The 14,923-nt window shown below is 36.2% G+C and overlaps 1 protein-coding gene across 3 annotated transcripts in view; it reads left to right on the forward strand.

The window, feature by feature from the left end:
- The window catches only part of AZI2 (5-azacytidine induced 2), a 33,977-nt gene extending 20,564 nt beyond the window's left edge, over positions 1-13,413 (forward strand). Inside the window, exons 6-9 of one of the 3 annotated variants that reach the window (XM_024116509.3) lie at positions 979-1,131; positions 3,364-3,422; positions 8,857-8,975; positions 11,309-13,413. In XM_024116509.3, coding sequence (XP_023972277.1) covers positions 979-1,131; positions 3,364-3,422; positions 8,857-8,975; positions 11,309-11,721 — 744 coding nt within the window. In that variant the 3' untranslated portion in view covers positions 11,722-13,413. Of the gene's footprint in view, positions 1-978; positions 1,132-3,252; positions 3,423-8,856; positions 8,976-11,308 lie in introns of those variants that run through there. The other 2 variants (XM_028478903.2, XM_024116510.3) reach the window with 2 other exon arrangements.
- The last annotated feature ends 1,510 nt before the right edge of the window (positions 13,414-14,923 follow it).

Below are 14,923 nucleotides of genomic sequence, written 5' to 3' on the forward strand. Positions count from 1 at the left end.
TAATCTGGAGTTCAGTAGCCATTATATACATTCTATACACTTATGTATTTCAAACTAAGGTAGCCACTTGGATAATTATTTCTCAGGTCAACATTTTGCCCATCAGAGTATCCAGCACTACTAAGGAGCTATGTCCCCACCCTAGGTTCTTCTGAGCAGCCACCACCTGAAAGAGGAGCTCCGCCCACGCTTCCTGACTACCAGCCAGCACTCTGCCCTGAGTCCCAAGTGTCCTTAGATGAACCGACAGGTCTCTCGTCTGTAATGTGGTCTTTACTGAAGGTGACCACTGGTTAAGAATGAGACAGGCATTAAGAATAATCCTGCCTTGGCCTTTACCCAGTGAATTCCTCTGAACTGGACAGTGAGAACTTGATTTGGAACCCCCAGGCCTGATAAAGGGGAAACACCCACTATAAAAATTACTATCAACTCCCATTAGAGCCAAAAAAAATAGTTTTTCCTACTTGACATCTGAAGTTGATTTTCCTAGCTTTGCACCCGTGATCACATGCACAATTCCTTTAGCAGCTTCCAGCATCCTGTCCTGCAAGCCCAGTTGCTGTAGCCCTTGAGAGGCTTCTTTTAAAAAGATGTACTTGCAGGAAAAGATCTGCATCTTGAAGCTCTGAATTACAATTGTCAGTATATACTTTCTACTTGAAATGATTTGATATCTTTTATAAATAATGGATATATCCTTATAGAGTAGGAAGCAGAACCATGGAATCATAAAAACTTGGTTCATGATTGTGTTGCTTATTAATTGTGACATTAGCAAACTCATTTAACTGAACTTTTTTTCTATAAACTTGACATTAAATATCTAAGCAGCATGGTGCCTAGTACATAGGGTATTCAATAAGTGAATGTGTTTCAAAAAATTTAATTAGGGTAATCCAGAAAAGCAGAGCTTTAGGGGTATATATGTGTATATGTGTTAATATAGTTCAGTTCTTATTATTTGTTTTCCACTAGGTGGTGCTAGAGGATAAATTTGCTTTTAGTTTAATTCATCTTTCACAAATCACAGAAACAGACTTGAAGGTAGAAGAAACTTTAGAAATCACTTGTTTTATTGCTGATGAAATTGAATCTGAGAGACTAAGAAACTTAAGAGTTGAAGGTGAGGTAAGGGAGGAATTTTTTTTTGAAAAGGGGATTTAAGACACGTTCCCTTCTTCATAGGAATTTATTTGGCTGGGGGAGGGGAGATTTAAAGTCAGAAATGCTCACAACTAATATAAAGATATGAACCAGGGAAAGATGGAGTGGAAATTTATCAATTTATCAAGGGTTCCAAGTTTAAATCTTGGTATTGTGGGATGTGTACATTTCAGTCTTGTTTCAAAGGTGTTACTGTTCAGAGTCCTCTTGGATATGGGAGTCAAAGAGCAAGCTATGGAGAGAAAATTTATGTTCACATTAATAATCTTACTTATATCTACTGTAGCCATACTTACAAATATTTTTAAGATGGTACTTTCTGTGAAACCTACTTAGTGAACTCAGTTGATTGAGTGTTTGGTATTAATGAGGTCAAGGTTCCAGGGTCAGTTCCACTATAGGCCTTCTTTACTTTCTGTATCCTCCAGTTTGCCAGCCACTTATATTCAGAACAGTGGATCCTTTGAGAAGAACAGACACTAGGACCGAAGCATAGGAAACACTGGCTCAGTAAATGGAGTTGGTGTAGATGCCTAAGGTAGCCAATAACAGCCTCTTTAGAGATGTACAGTGTGCTGTGTGTACTAAAGATTCTGAGCAGTCCTGAAGTACATGAACCTATTTAACTTGAACAGTGTTTCCCAGGAGTTTGTAGCTCTGGGCCCATTTATGTGAAACTCCAACATCAGATGGCACAAGTTGGGAAACAGATCCATTACTGCCTTTAGAACATGGCAAACTGATGACTGGCCAGGGACAGGGTCTTTTGAGTATTAGAGACAATTCCTTTGTGCTTTTTGCTAATTTACGTTAGATTTTCTGAATTGTTAGGTGGTAGCTGGAGAAATACTTCACCAGGCAAAACTGTTAGGTTTTTTGTTTTGTTTTGTTTTGTTTACTATCATTGGCTTTAAAAACAAGGAAGGTTTCCATTGTGCATATATGTATAAGTATACACTAATTAAAATGTATATTTTTAATTAATTATACAGAGAAACGAAAAGTGACTTGATCTGATTCCTTCATTTCCTGTGAGGAACAGGAAAGGAAAATGTCCAAGGTTATGTGCTTTGGTAGTGGTCAGACTTCCTCTGACTTGTGGGCCAGTTCTGTTTCCCCTTTCCACAGGGCTCCCTGAGATGCAACTAAATCATTTACAGTATTTAGTTGGTATTTTCTGAACAGTTAGATCAAAGACACTTTAACTTCTGTAGTACATTTTGATATTTTACACTCCCAAACTCAGAGGACTCATGAAGTCCTTTTGTGGCTTTTTAGTGTTCCACTTTAAAAAATATCATTTAGATTATATAAATAAGAAATGGTAAAGTTAAATTTTGTTCTCTTAGTTTATACTGGCCATTTCTGCTAATAGAATTAGTGCCTTTGGTAGTCATTTTTATTTGTTATAGACCCTGAATTGAATGCATTGAAAACAAGTGTGTTACAGAGTTATCTTAAATGTATTAAGTCCACTTTTAAATATCTTTTATAGGTTCTTTTTGTCATCTGTAACCTAAACTACTAAAACTTGCAAGTGTATAAGGACTTTATGAAGTCCTTTCCCTGTCATTTTCTTGTGGAAAGAAGAAATTTATGTTAATCTTTTAAAACAGTAACCTGTTAAATTTTGGTACTTCTTTGTAATAATACCAAAAAGTGAAATACCAATAAACTTCCATTTTCTGGTGGAATTCACTCAGCTATACCTGAAGAAACAGTAATTTGATAAATTTGTTACCCTTTTTTAAAATATAGATTTCAGATTGGTATCATCAGAAATACATTTTGTAAGACTCCAAGGTCTTTTATGTGAGAGCAGTGTATTTTTAAAAGAAAATTAAAGCATTAATGACTTTAAATAATTGGAAATGATTTAGAAATATCTGGTATAGATTTGGAGTTATTAAAATTGAATATAAGATACTAGTTTTATGCTGTACAGTTACAGATGTATTCTGTAAAAGCTGAAGCACGTGTAGGGTAATAAAGTATTGAGAATAAATAGAAGGTAACAATTACAACTTTTAAACTGTTTTTTAAACAATGACAGTATCCATCTCAGGAAGACAATCTGAAGAGCAGGTGGAAAAGTTGAGCTGTGACCTGAAGATCCATGGTTTGGAACAAGAACTGGAACTGATGAGGAAAGAATGTAGAGATCTAAAAATAGAGCTACAAAAAGCCAAACAAACATATCCATCTCAGGAAGACAATCTGAAGAGCAGAGATCTCCAAAGACTAAGCATTTCAAGGTATGAACATCCTTCAGCATTCAATAATAATACATTATATTACAATAATAATTATTCTGTAGGCCACTTTTATAGGTACTTAGATTTCTGTTATGATTTAACCTTAAAAACAGATTGACACTATTTGGGTACTGCATGTTAATTTCTGATCACAGTGTATTTACAAAAAATATTTAACTCTTCCTTAACAGGCTTGAACTTGAGCAGTAGAAAGGTGCATATTGTGATGCCTTAGATAAAATTTTTGAACATTCAGTAATATTTTAGATAGGATTTTAGGGAGCTAGTTGTGCAGAAGTGTTCTGTAATCCTGATTTTTACATGAAGAATTATGCATTTCCATACACAGCAATATCACTTTGTCTTAAGGGCAAACTTGGACAGCCTTAGTCTTTGATATGACATGAATTTTAAGAGAACTATCCTCTTGGGGTAAGAATAAAAGTAGCTATCAGAGTTCATGTATGTTACTTCGGTCCTTGTTTTTCTCAAATATATATATCATTTTTATTTAAGCAACGTAAGTGCATTGTTTTATCTGATAATTTTTGTTCTGTTAAGTTAGCATCCCCTCTCTCCATGGATACTTCCACCCAATGAAACATACTCATTTGACTTCATTGTTTGCTCGTTTGGCTTCCAAAATTTACTGAATTATCTCATACCTATTCCTCCTATCAAAAATCTAATGGAGAGAAACGCTCAGTTGGGGAAAACAGTATGAGGAAACACGGTGCAGCCCCTCTTCCTGTGTGAAAGGGCAGCAGTAAGTTTTATAGGTGTCATGGGCCAGAGTCTCTATTGCAGCTACTCAGCCCTGCCATTCAAACAGTAATTCACTTATGCCTTCAACTTTCATCTAAATATACAGCAAGGAAGTTTTTCCTTTTTTTAAAATGTGTCTAGTATAGCGTCCATGTGAATTATTTTTCCAAGGTGTCTTCTATGTCAGTTACCTTCTTTCTTCCTGTCAACCTAGGTTTCCCCTTATTAATTTTGTTGTATTTGTCATTTTTATAAGCCTTCTTAAACCATTTTTGGAAAGAAGCATGTTAGAATCAGTAGGTCAAATAAAAGGGCTTATATAAGTAGTTTAAGAAGTACATGGTATAGAACAGGGCTTCTGCTTCCATTCATGGGCAGTGTTACATAATTTGGATCACTTCTTTTGAGAATAACTTGAAAAGTTGTCCGCCACCCACCAAAAAGATGTGTGTTTGAAGGCATCATATAACTAAAAAGATAGTGAAGGATCTCTAGGCCAGGATTTGGAGGAGGAGGAAGGCCCCAAGAGATGAGTCTGGTTTCTGAGGCTGAGAACTATGTTATTGTGGCTTTGAAGTACAGTTTTGAATTCTCTAAAGCTCAGTATCAATTCAGGGTATCAACTGAGAGAAAAAGATTTTAGAATGAATTAAGTTCAGTCTAAGAGTTTCTGTATGTTAAAGAACTGTGTAATTAAAGCGGGTCCTAATGGCTCCCCAGTGCTGAAGTACATTTCTGTGTTTGCAAACCCATAGTAGTGTGGATTGCAGAACTGATTAGCTCTCCCTCTTCTGGTTAGCAACTAGAAAACTAATAACCAAACTTGTAGCTTACCCTTGGTAAACTTTATATCATGCTTTTTTTTTTTTTTTTTTTTTTTTTTTTTGCGGTACGCGGGCCTCTCACTGCTGTGGCCTCTCCCGTTGCGGAGCACGGGCTCCGGATGCGCCGGCTCAGCGGCCATGGCTCACGGGCCCAGCCGCCCCGCAGCATGTGGGATCTTCCCGGACCGGGGCACGAACCCGCGTCCCCTGCATCGGCAGGCGGATTCTCAACCACTGCGCCACCAGGGAAGCCCTATATCATGCATTTTTATGTTAGCCTCATTCCTGACTGCATTTTATCTTGTTTTTCCTTTACCTTATCATTTATACCTATTTACAGTTTATAGTCCTATGTTTTATTAGTCTTTAAGTTACATCATCCACTTCTAAATGGAATAATTCAGATGATAAATTAAGTTTAGTGTATTAGGAGAAAAGTACATAGGAATGTTTCCATAAAACCATTAACTAGAAGTTTAGGTATTTTTAAGGATTATTTTCCAGTTATTTGGAAAACTCCCCTTTTTGGAACACCTCCTTTTTTACATTTCCTCCATCATATTGCCAGGGGAACAAGGTGGTACCGTATTGCTTCCTGAGTGAACATTTTAATTACTGGAGGCCTTTTATATGTTCCTCATTGTATACAATATCATTTAACAATAACAGCCCTGCCCATCAGAAACTTGGCCAATGTCCTGCCAGTGTACTAGTTGGGGTTACCTTTAGGTTGTTGCCTTCAGTTCTTAAGCCAGATCTAGGTATGGGGTAACTTCTTCAGATGCAAATTCTTGGTTTAGAAAATAGGGATTAGGTTAGTGTTTTTCACACTGTGCCGTGTTGCCTTAGTTGATCGTGAAATTTTGTGAGTTAAGACAAGCATTTTAAAAATAAGAAATAAAACAGAATAGAATGTAACATAATATGGGTTGCAGTGTAAAATGATTGCCTGCTGTGCCTTACAATTAAAAATATTTGAAAGATGCTTGTTTGAAGAAATCACAGTTGTCAAGATATACATTTCTAAGTCTCTAGTTCTTGGCTAAGACTATCCCATACTTTCGTTTTAATTCCTCTGGGGAATGTAATAGTTCAATAAATTTTCAAAAGCTAAAGACAAATAGGGCTGAAGTAAAAAAAAAAAGTAGATTTTTCTTATACAAGGAACATTCATTTCAGTATTAAAGAGTTGAACGTACAGTGTCAATTAAGAAAACTGAGCTTTTACACAATTTTTACCATGTAAGCTGCACATGTGCCCCCTTCTTGAGATGTGGATAAGCAGGTTTCATTACATTTAAAATTTAGAGGTGTGGAATTTTATACTGGGACGAAGAAGGTTGTGCTGAAAGTCAGTAGTTGGTTAATATGTGATGAAGCTGAAGGTTACGATGATTTGAAAAATGTTACCCACAAAGGGCAGCAGTCAGTCACAGGACTGGATAGCTAAAAGGCAGCTTTGAACAGCAGCTTGTTAGAGGAAGTTCTCCTGCACCTGCTTCCTTGTGTGTGCAGTGAGCTCCCAGCTTGCTGCGTTTGTGTGAGAATGGGGTGAGGTGCCTGTCTAGCACATAGTACATGCTCAACCACCGTTATCTTTTTGTCTCATCTGTCTTATTTCTTAGGGTTCTCATTTGGGGTGCTTTGGTGTTGCATCTCAGTGTTCAAGTAGCTTTGTGAGTTCTTTGTACACAACTATATATATATATCATTAGGATTTTGCCTGTGTGGTATTTAAAGCAAAACTTAACTTTTATATTCTCAGCTGGTGGGAGGTAGAAGAAGAACAGTTTATAGGCTCAAAAATACTTGGATAAGTAAAGGTTAGCTGGAGCTCTGCTAAAGATCTGTGGATGACAACTGTCCAGTCTTAAGCAATGATTTGTTCAAGTAGAATTTTAAAAATTTTAACACACTTTGAAGACTATAGCACTTCAATATAAATGGTGAAGTGTAAAGTAACTGCCATTACTTTGTTATCCACAAGAGGGAGAGCTTATACTTAGTAATAGTTTTTTATATCTGTAGTTTTCAATTCAGGTGACATTAAGGGCAAAAAAAAAAGATTAGACATATGTTAAACTAGGTGACCTAGTTTTTGGTGTCACCTAATTTATAAGCAGTCTTCATTAAATTGAATTGGAAAATGTGTATTAGTGCTGCATTAATACCTCTATTATAATTTTGTCTTATTTTATATGGGTAGCTATTTTGAATGATGAAATGTTTGATATTCCAGTATCCAAACACTGTCTTGAGTACTGTATTTGCTTTTCTCCAAGTCAGGTAGTGATTTAACATCTCAAGCCACTGTTTTTAATCTGTATGATTCATATCATGACTGCATGAATTAGCACATGTACAGTATTTACACTTAGCTGCTACGTAATGTAACTCTTTTTGGGAAGCATGCTGAATGCCCAGAATTGCACCAAGGAACCACTGACTCTTCACACTTCAGACAGTTCCTATGTGAGACACTCATTGTAGCACACGGCTCAGATGTTGGCTGCCGAAGCAGAGGTGGTTAACTAATTTTTGTGAAGTAATTATTTCATACCTATCAAAAACCTGCAAAAATTTCTGTGTTTTTTAATAGACTACTGGTTAACAAATGACGTTACAACAGATTAAAACAAGTAGATTTTTCTCAAAAGCAGTATAAAGTTTATTCTCTTGCTTCTATTGAAAGAATTATAGTCCGAGTGGAATGGGAATATTTTGACAAAAAAGGAATGTCATAATTCAAAATAACTGTTTTTGAATATATCTGTTGTTTCCATAATTAGAATAAGATATTAGATTTAGATATGAAGAGTGTTATCCTTGTAGTTTGTTTAAAGGTTTTTGTTTATAGCTAGACAAAAATTGAAGCATGACGTGACATGTTTGTTTAATTTGATTTCATTATTACTAAAATTACACTAATATCTTTAAGAGGCAGTAGGGGTTGTTTGAACCTTATGAGATCAGTTGTTCTTATATATGTGTTGAAGATTTTGATTTATTTAGTTGGCAACTAAGAAGCTAAAAAAAATCATGAATATGCAAATAAGAATGCTTAATGGAAGACGAAACGCAATAAAATTAGGTTTAAAATAACTGATTTATTACTTCTCAGATAATTGAGGTAAAATACTTTTAATTATGAGAGGTATTTGTGAAGTTTTTATTTCTGTTTCATATAATCCTCTCTCCAGCTCCTTTTCCCTTACCAGGAAATCAGCTGGCTCTTCATGTCTTGTGCTGTCATGTCACATTGGTTTAGAACCAACAATATGAGACAGCCCAGTCAAACATAAAAGACTGGAATGCATGAAACCTAAATTTTATTTTAATGTGGGCTTCAGTGTACATTCAGAATTGATAACAGCATTTCAGTTCACAACATCAGAACAGAATAATCAAAAGATAAATACAAATTTAAAATCCATCCATGAATGAATGTCACTTTATTCTTGATCAGATTTGCAAGTGAAGACCATATACCTTACTATTAAATATATTAGCGCCACTGCACATCGTAGGCTATCATAATATCTCAGTCCTGAGAACTATTAAACTCGTTGGTTAGAATACTTTTTATAATACCCTTCTGTTTAATATAGTTCAGTTAATTGATAAAAATTAGGTCAGTGTTATTGTGAATAAGATTTTTTCACTTGTTATAATGCTCTATTTAAATATTTTAATTATTTAATGAAGTTTTATTTAATTTGTATTATTTCACAACAATTTGAGCAGAAATGCAGATAAGCTCATTTCTATTTTAAAGTTATTCCCTTCTCTCCACAGAGAATAATAACCATTAACTTTTTTTTTTAAAAAAAAACCCTGTATTTCAGTGATAATATGCAAAGTGCATACTGGGAACTGAAGAGAGAAATGTCTAATTTACATCTGGTGACTCAAGTACAAGCTGAACTGCTAAGAAAGCTGAAAACCCCAACTACAATCAAGAAAGGCAAGTCAGGGTTTGCCGGAAACCACTGATTCCAGCCAAACTGCCCAAAGAGCAATTTGCTGTCGTATCTTATCGAAATCTCATCAAATGAGTTTGATAAGCCAAAGTATATGTAGTCTATTCACAGCCACCCATTCTCTGCTCTGGCTTCAGCCTCATACTGGTCAACTTCACACATAAAGGTGTTGCTGATGTGTGTTTCTTCAGTACTGTATTCTTTTCCCCTTGTGGCTTTTTTCTCAGCCAAGTGTTGCTTATGTGTTCAAGGCTGAGGTGTTAAGTTTGCTATAGTTGACCTTTTACCACAACTACTTCATATATTAAAAAAACAAACAAAAAACACCAAGACACCAAAAGCTACTTTCATTCCAGTGCTACAGAATACACCAAAGATATAGCTCTTTAAATCGTTTTTAAAGAGAGAACTCTGATTCGTTATTTGGTTATTTTCATTTTCTGTAAACTTAATTTTTCTTTCCTTAAAGGATAGATTGTTTTGAATAGAGACTAGATGCTATTCACTTAGCCCTTTCAACCAAACAAAAATTTTCATTGCTTTGCTTTTCATATTTAACTGCTTGGCTGATTAAACCTTTTCTTGAGTTTTGTGTTAACTAGTAGTGGCTACTTTGCCAAAGCTATTTCTATACTGAGAAAAATCAGTGCCTTTGTACCTTTTATTACATAATGGTTGTATTCCTGTAAAGTTGTGTAATGTAAATTTGAATGCCGTAAGCTTTATTTTTAAAGGAATGAGATGTGACTTTTTATTTTTTTAAAAATCATTAATTTAAAATTGTCATTTGCCCCTCAAATTGTCCCTAAAGAGGGCACAAGAGATTTTATAAATAGTTCTCCTCAGGAACGTTTCCTGTGGGGCGGGGGACGTTGCACGTTGGGACAGAAAGCTAAATTCAGAATTACCTTTCCGTTTCTAGGGTTAGTTACTTATGAACCAGGCAAAACAATAAGGTGCTTTGGCATGCCCCAACTAACATAGTTTACGGTTCATTTTGTCCTCAGGTTTTCCAGTGGCCAAGGGTTACGTATGAGACAACTTTAAGTTGATGGTAGAAATAAGACCTCTCTTAAACGAGACTCATGGAGTAATTTTTCAGTGAGTTTTCAGTGTGCCTCTTATATACTAAATAGAACTTCCAAAAAATAATTAAGGAGAAATGCTCTCTTCTCATTCGGAAATGTTTATTGTCATGTCCCTTCTGAGCTGGTGAATGATCAGTCTTTGCCTGCTTTGAACCGTAAGTTTCTAGCACGTTTCCTATGACAGTGCCAGGTCCGGGGCCACAAAGAACTGAGTGCTTTGCAGAGTGGACAGATAAGACCAGGTCACCTTTTCTCTAGACCCACATGTCACCCTGTCCAGAAGCTGAGCACTGTCACCTCCTCCCAAGAAAAGGGGCAATGAGCTTATTTTTTAATGTGGTTAGTTTCTTTCTCCTTTAAAACTAGAGTCAGGCCTTGGTTGCACTTGGTATCCATCTTGGGCTGAGGGTGAATTTGTCTTTGCTGCCTGGGGAAAGGGAATGCAGAGGGAGGGAAGCACACCCTTGCTTTCTGTCGTCTGTGGCTGAACAGCAGCTGGAGAGCGGTCTGTTTTCTAAGCCATTACATGTTACTAAACTCATTTTTTTTGCTTTTTTTTTTTTTGACCTATATTGTGACCATAGCAGAATTTACATTTACCATTATATATATTTGACAAGAAATGAGATGATTTTATAGCTTTTAATTTAAATTGTTTTATCCATAAAAGCCTTTTAATATGTATCAGATTTCAGTTGGGTCTCACCAATTCACAATGTAGTTATTTCTGGAAAAATTTACTTTTGGACCACCTATGGAAAACATATTTGACTAAGCTAAGGAATATTATATCTAACAAAATTATTAAAACTTAAGAACAGCTTTCTTAAGTCTCCACTGACACACAAACATTCTGCAAGCCTTCTCCAGCCATGTTAAGAGCCAGGAACAGGGTCTTTACTTGTATTTTAACTGAATTGGTTTCCAGCTTTTTAAAATAGGAATTTCCTCATGTTCACTATGATATGGGCGGGACAAGATTCCTGTGTCCATTTTGCAGATGAGAGAGGTGACAGGAGCAGTCAAGCGTCACCCTGTCAGTAAATAGCAGATCCAGGATTAGAACTGAGATCATCTGTCAACTTCAAGTCACACTGCTGCAGTGATCGCACTAACTTGGAAATGTCCATTTCCAGTTCTAGAATCAACCAAATTAACAAGTGTTTGTTTACTGTTTTATGATCATAAATACCAGGACAGCTGATGCTTAGCCTGTGCTTTCTTTTCAGCTTGTGCCCCAGCAGGATGCATGGAAGACCTTGGGAAAGACAGCACAAAACTGCACTTAACGAATTTTACTGCAACGTACAAAAGACAGGCCCCTCTCTCACCAAACGGCAAAACTCTTTGTCATGCCACGTCTTCCCCTTTACCAGGAGATGCAAAGGTTTTATCAGAGAAAGCAGCTCTCCAGTCATGGACAGATCATGAGCGATCGATTCCTCATGATGGCACAAACTTTCAGGAACACAATTCTTATGGCAGAAATTCTCTGGAAGATAATTCTTGGGTATTCCCAAGCCCTCCTAAATCAAGTGAGACAACGTTTGGGGAAACTAAAAATAAACCTTTGCCTTTACCCAACCTGCCACCACTGCATTACTTGGATCAACAGAATCAAAACTGCCATTATAAAAATTAATTATGAAGAGATTTATGATGTTCTCACGAGGTTGCTGTATCTCCCTCAGTGGTTTTCTTGGGAAATCATTAACAAACTGAAAGCGGATTTTGATTAAACTTTTGCAGAGTTCTTCAGTATTTACATTTGCACATAATGTACCATATTATGTAGTTGATTTTTCAGTATGAAAGAACACCCTCCAGCTCCATATTCTGGCTAAGAATCAGATATGTGTTACTAATGAATAAACCTAAGGTGTTTCACAATAGCTCTACCTTTGATGATAATTGTGCATTTCTGTCCCTCACGTGAAGAATGGAATTGAAAGTTTTCAGACACAGTTTTACAAAGCATGTGAAATGCCTAACTCATAAAAATAAAGGAGACCATTGTATCAGAGAAAAAGCATGTTAAGTTGCTTTAAGTTGCATAAAGGAGTAAAATGGCAGTGTGACTTAGGTTACATTTCTGCTGACCTTATAATGCATAAGGATAAGGAAATTACAGTGGACCAATATTATCTGGGTTATTGCATCTATATGTGCTATTGTGTCTCAAAGTATAAGATTTAAAGTCATTTTTTAATCACGATGTTGATAAAATTTAAAGTACAATTTGGATTTTAAGACTTGAAATGATCTGCTCGTTGAAGCCAACTCTGTCCTGGTACATCCCTCAAGTCTTAATTGAAAAAAAGTGATGAGATAGATATAGTTGCAAAAACATGTGGTGTGTGAATAAACTATTACAGTCATATACGTTATCCAGTTAGAAGTAGGAATAGTATCACAAAGGCTTCAGTCTACTCTGTCCTTCAGTGCTATAGTGAAAATCCCAATGGGTGTGTAACTGTATAAAGCCATTTTCTTCAAAGGGTCTACACCTGCTTGCTATGTAGAGCAGCTTATTAACTGGTTAAACTTTGTTTTGAAATGTAATGATTTTACTTATTGAGAAAGTGGTTTTTAATTAGAAATTATAATCCTAGAAACCAAATTCTGTGCTGTATTGATATATGATATAGTATAATCATGAAATGTCCCCCAACGCTTTGATTCTAAGAGCCTATCATTTATAAACAAGTAACAAGGATGGCTTCATACGGAAATTTCTCTGTATTCTTTCAGGGTGGTGGTATTAAGAATATTAGTAATATATGTCTCCGTTCCTACATCTTTTGCCTGAGGTAAAGCGTTTCATGTAGAAGGCCTTTATCCTTTTTGATAGTTCCAAACACCTTGGACTCAAAAGAATATTTCAGATCGCTTCTACATTAACTGAATAGCATACATATATAAACAGTGTTCACCATTCACCAGATATTTGTCTTTCTATTATCTTACTCACTTATTCAAGCTTGTCTGTGATTAATGGAGTTGGTGTCAGATGCTGGAATTTATTCTGACCAATGAACACAGCTGACTCGAGGGAGTATGATCTCCTGCCAAGTAATAGAACAAAACCCAATATGCATAAAACAAATACAAGACTCCAGGCTTTAGCTGAAGGAAGCAACTACCTGTGTAATAACAAAGCAGCAGAAACTATTTGTCATGTGGCTGCATAGGCTGTACATTACATCTAATCTCTAATGTAGCTTACTGGTTTGCCTTTTTTAAAACCAAGATTGAGCATTTTCCTTTGTAAAGAAAATAAGTCGTATGACATAATGGCTTGATTAATGTTTTGAACAATGCCAAGACATTACTTAAAATAAATTATTTTTGTTTGAAATTGAAGTGGAAATATTGTCCTTGCCTAAATATTGCAGGGTCATGTACTAATTATAGGTTGTTAATCTGATTCATGTAACAGACATTTGTCTTGTTAAACCAACTTCTGAATGGAGACAATGCTTATGCAGCTAAACAATAGGGTAGCTATCAAACCAGGTATGCTGGAAAATCAGTGGTTGATGTTCTTGACAGTTTAAAGTGCTTAACAAATGATGTAAAACTATTTAGGAAAGAGTAACCAAAAGAAAATTTCCCAGTCAAATTTTTAAACGTATTTTATGATCATTTCTGTTATTGGTAAGATTCAGAGAAGTGAGAGAATGGCCCATCTGTAGCTTATTTAAAATGGAAAATTAGAAGCTTGCTCCATAGGACTTCCCTTGAAAATTTCTTTAACCTCCAGATTTTTATAAGGATAACCCAATTCAGCACATCCATAACTCAACAGAGTGAAAAGAACACGGATAACAGCAAAAGCCTCAATCCTCCCCATTAGCTAAAATAGAAGTTACATCTTCTCTAAAAGGAAACTGAGGTTCTGCTAAAATGGAACCTAATTCATAACTAGAGCAGGGATGTACCTCTGTGGAACACAAGAACCAAAGTAGAGGGGAGAGTTCAGGCTTCAAGCACTAAAGGATTGAATCCTGTGCAAACAGTCATGGTCTCATGCAGAAGTGCTGTCTGGAGAAGGCAGATCGTACGGGTAGATCTGTGGCCTGTCACTGAACAGGCGAGTGCCAGCAGAGGTGCAGGAGTGCCAGCCAGAGGAAGAGCCGAGTGGGCGGGGATGGATTCCCCAGAGTACCATGCATGCAGTGGACATTTTTATACTCTATAACCTAGTCTGTCTAGCACCTGTGGGGAAGCGACATCTACATAGATGAATCTTCCACATAAAAATGAAGCTGGCCCCTCTAATTCTAATTAAAATTATAAAATAACCACAAGTTGTATATTTTTAGTAGCTTTTTAAAGTAACCATTTTGCCCTTGCTTCACTTAAGTCATTAAAAACAAACTAATTCCTGTGCTCTAGGAAATGCACCAATATCGAAAGGCCCCCAGAGGAGCGTGGGCTTGTTTACCCCCATGCCTTGTGGTCTCTGTGGCTGTATCTGCTTTGCTTGTCTGCTCCTGTTGTCTCCCTCCTTTTGATCTGTATACCTGGAAAATGTGGTCTCTCTGGGTTTCAAGTAAGAGTCAAGTAGTTCCTTTGAGTGGTCTACTCAAGAGCAAAGTGTGGAACTTGAACATCGCATGGTTCTTTAGGGTCCTATTTACTTTTAACTCGATCTCAGATCTATTTCATGGGATTGGGGCCTAAGTTAAATCTTGTCCTAGTAGGCAGGAATTCTATTTGTGATTTTAATAAAAACTATGTAAATACATATAAATTTTACTTACCTGGAAACTAGTTGCAATGGCTATGGTGAAGAGTTAACAGCTTATAGGAAAAAAAGCAACTTTTAATATAAAAGCTCA

The sequence above is a fragment of the Physeter macrocephalus genome, chromosome 18, assembly GCF_002837175.3.
Source record: "Physeter macrocephalus isolate SW-GA chromosome 18, ASM283717v5, whole genome shotgun sequence".
In the NCBI taxonomy this organism is placed as follows: domain Eukaryota; kingdom Metazoa; phylum Chordata; class Mammalia; order Artiodactyla; family Physeteridae; genus Physeter; species Physeter macrocephalus.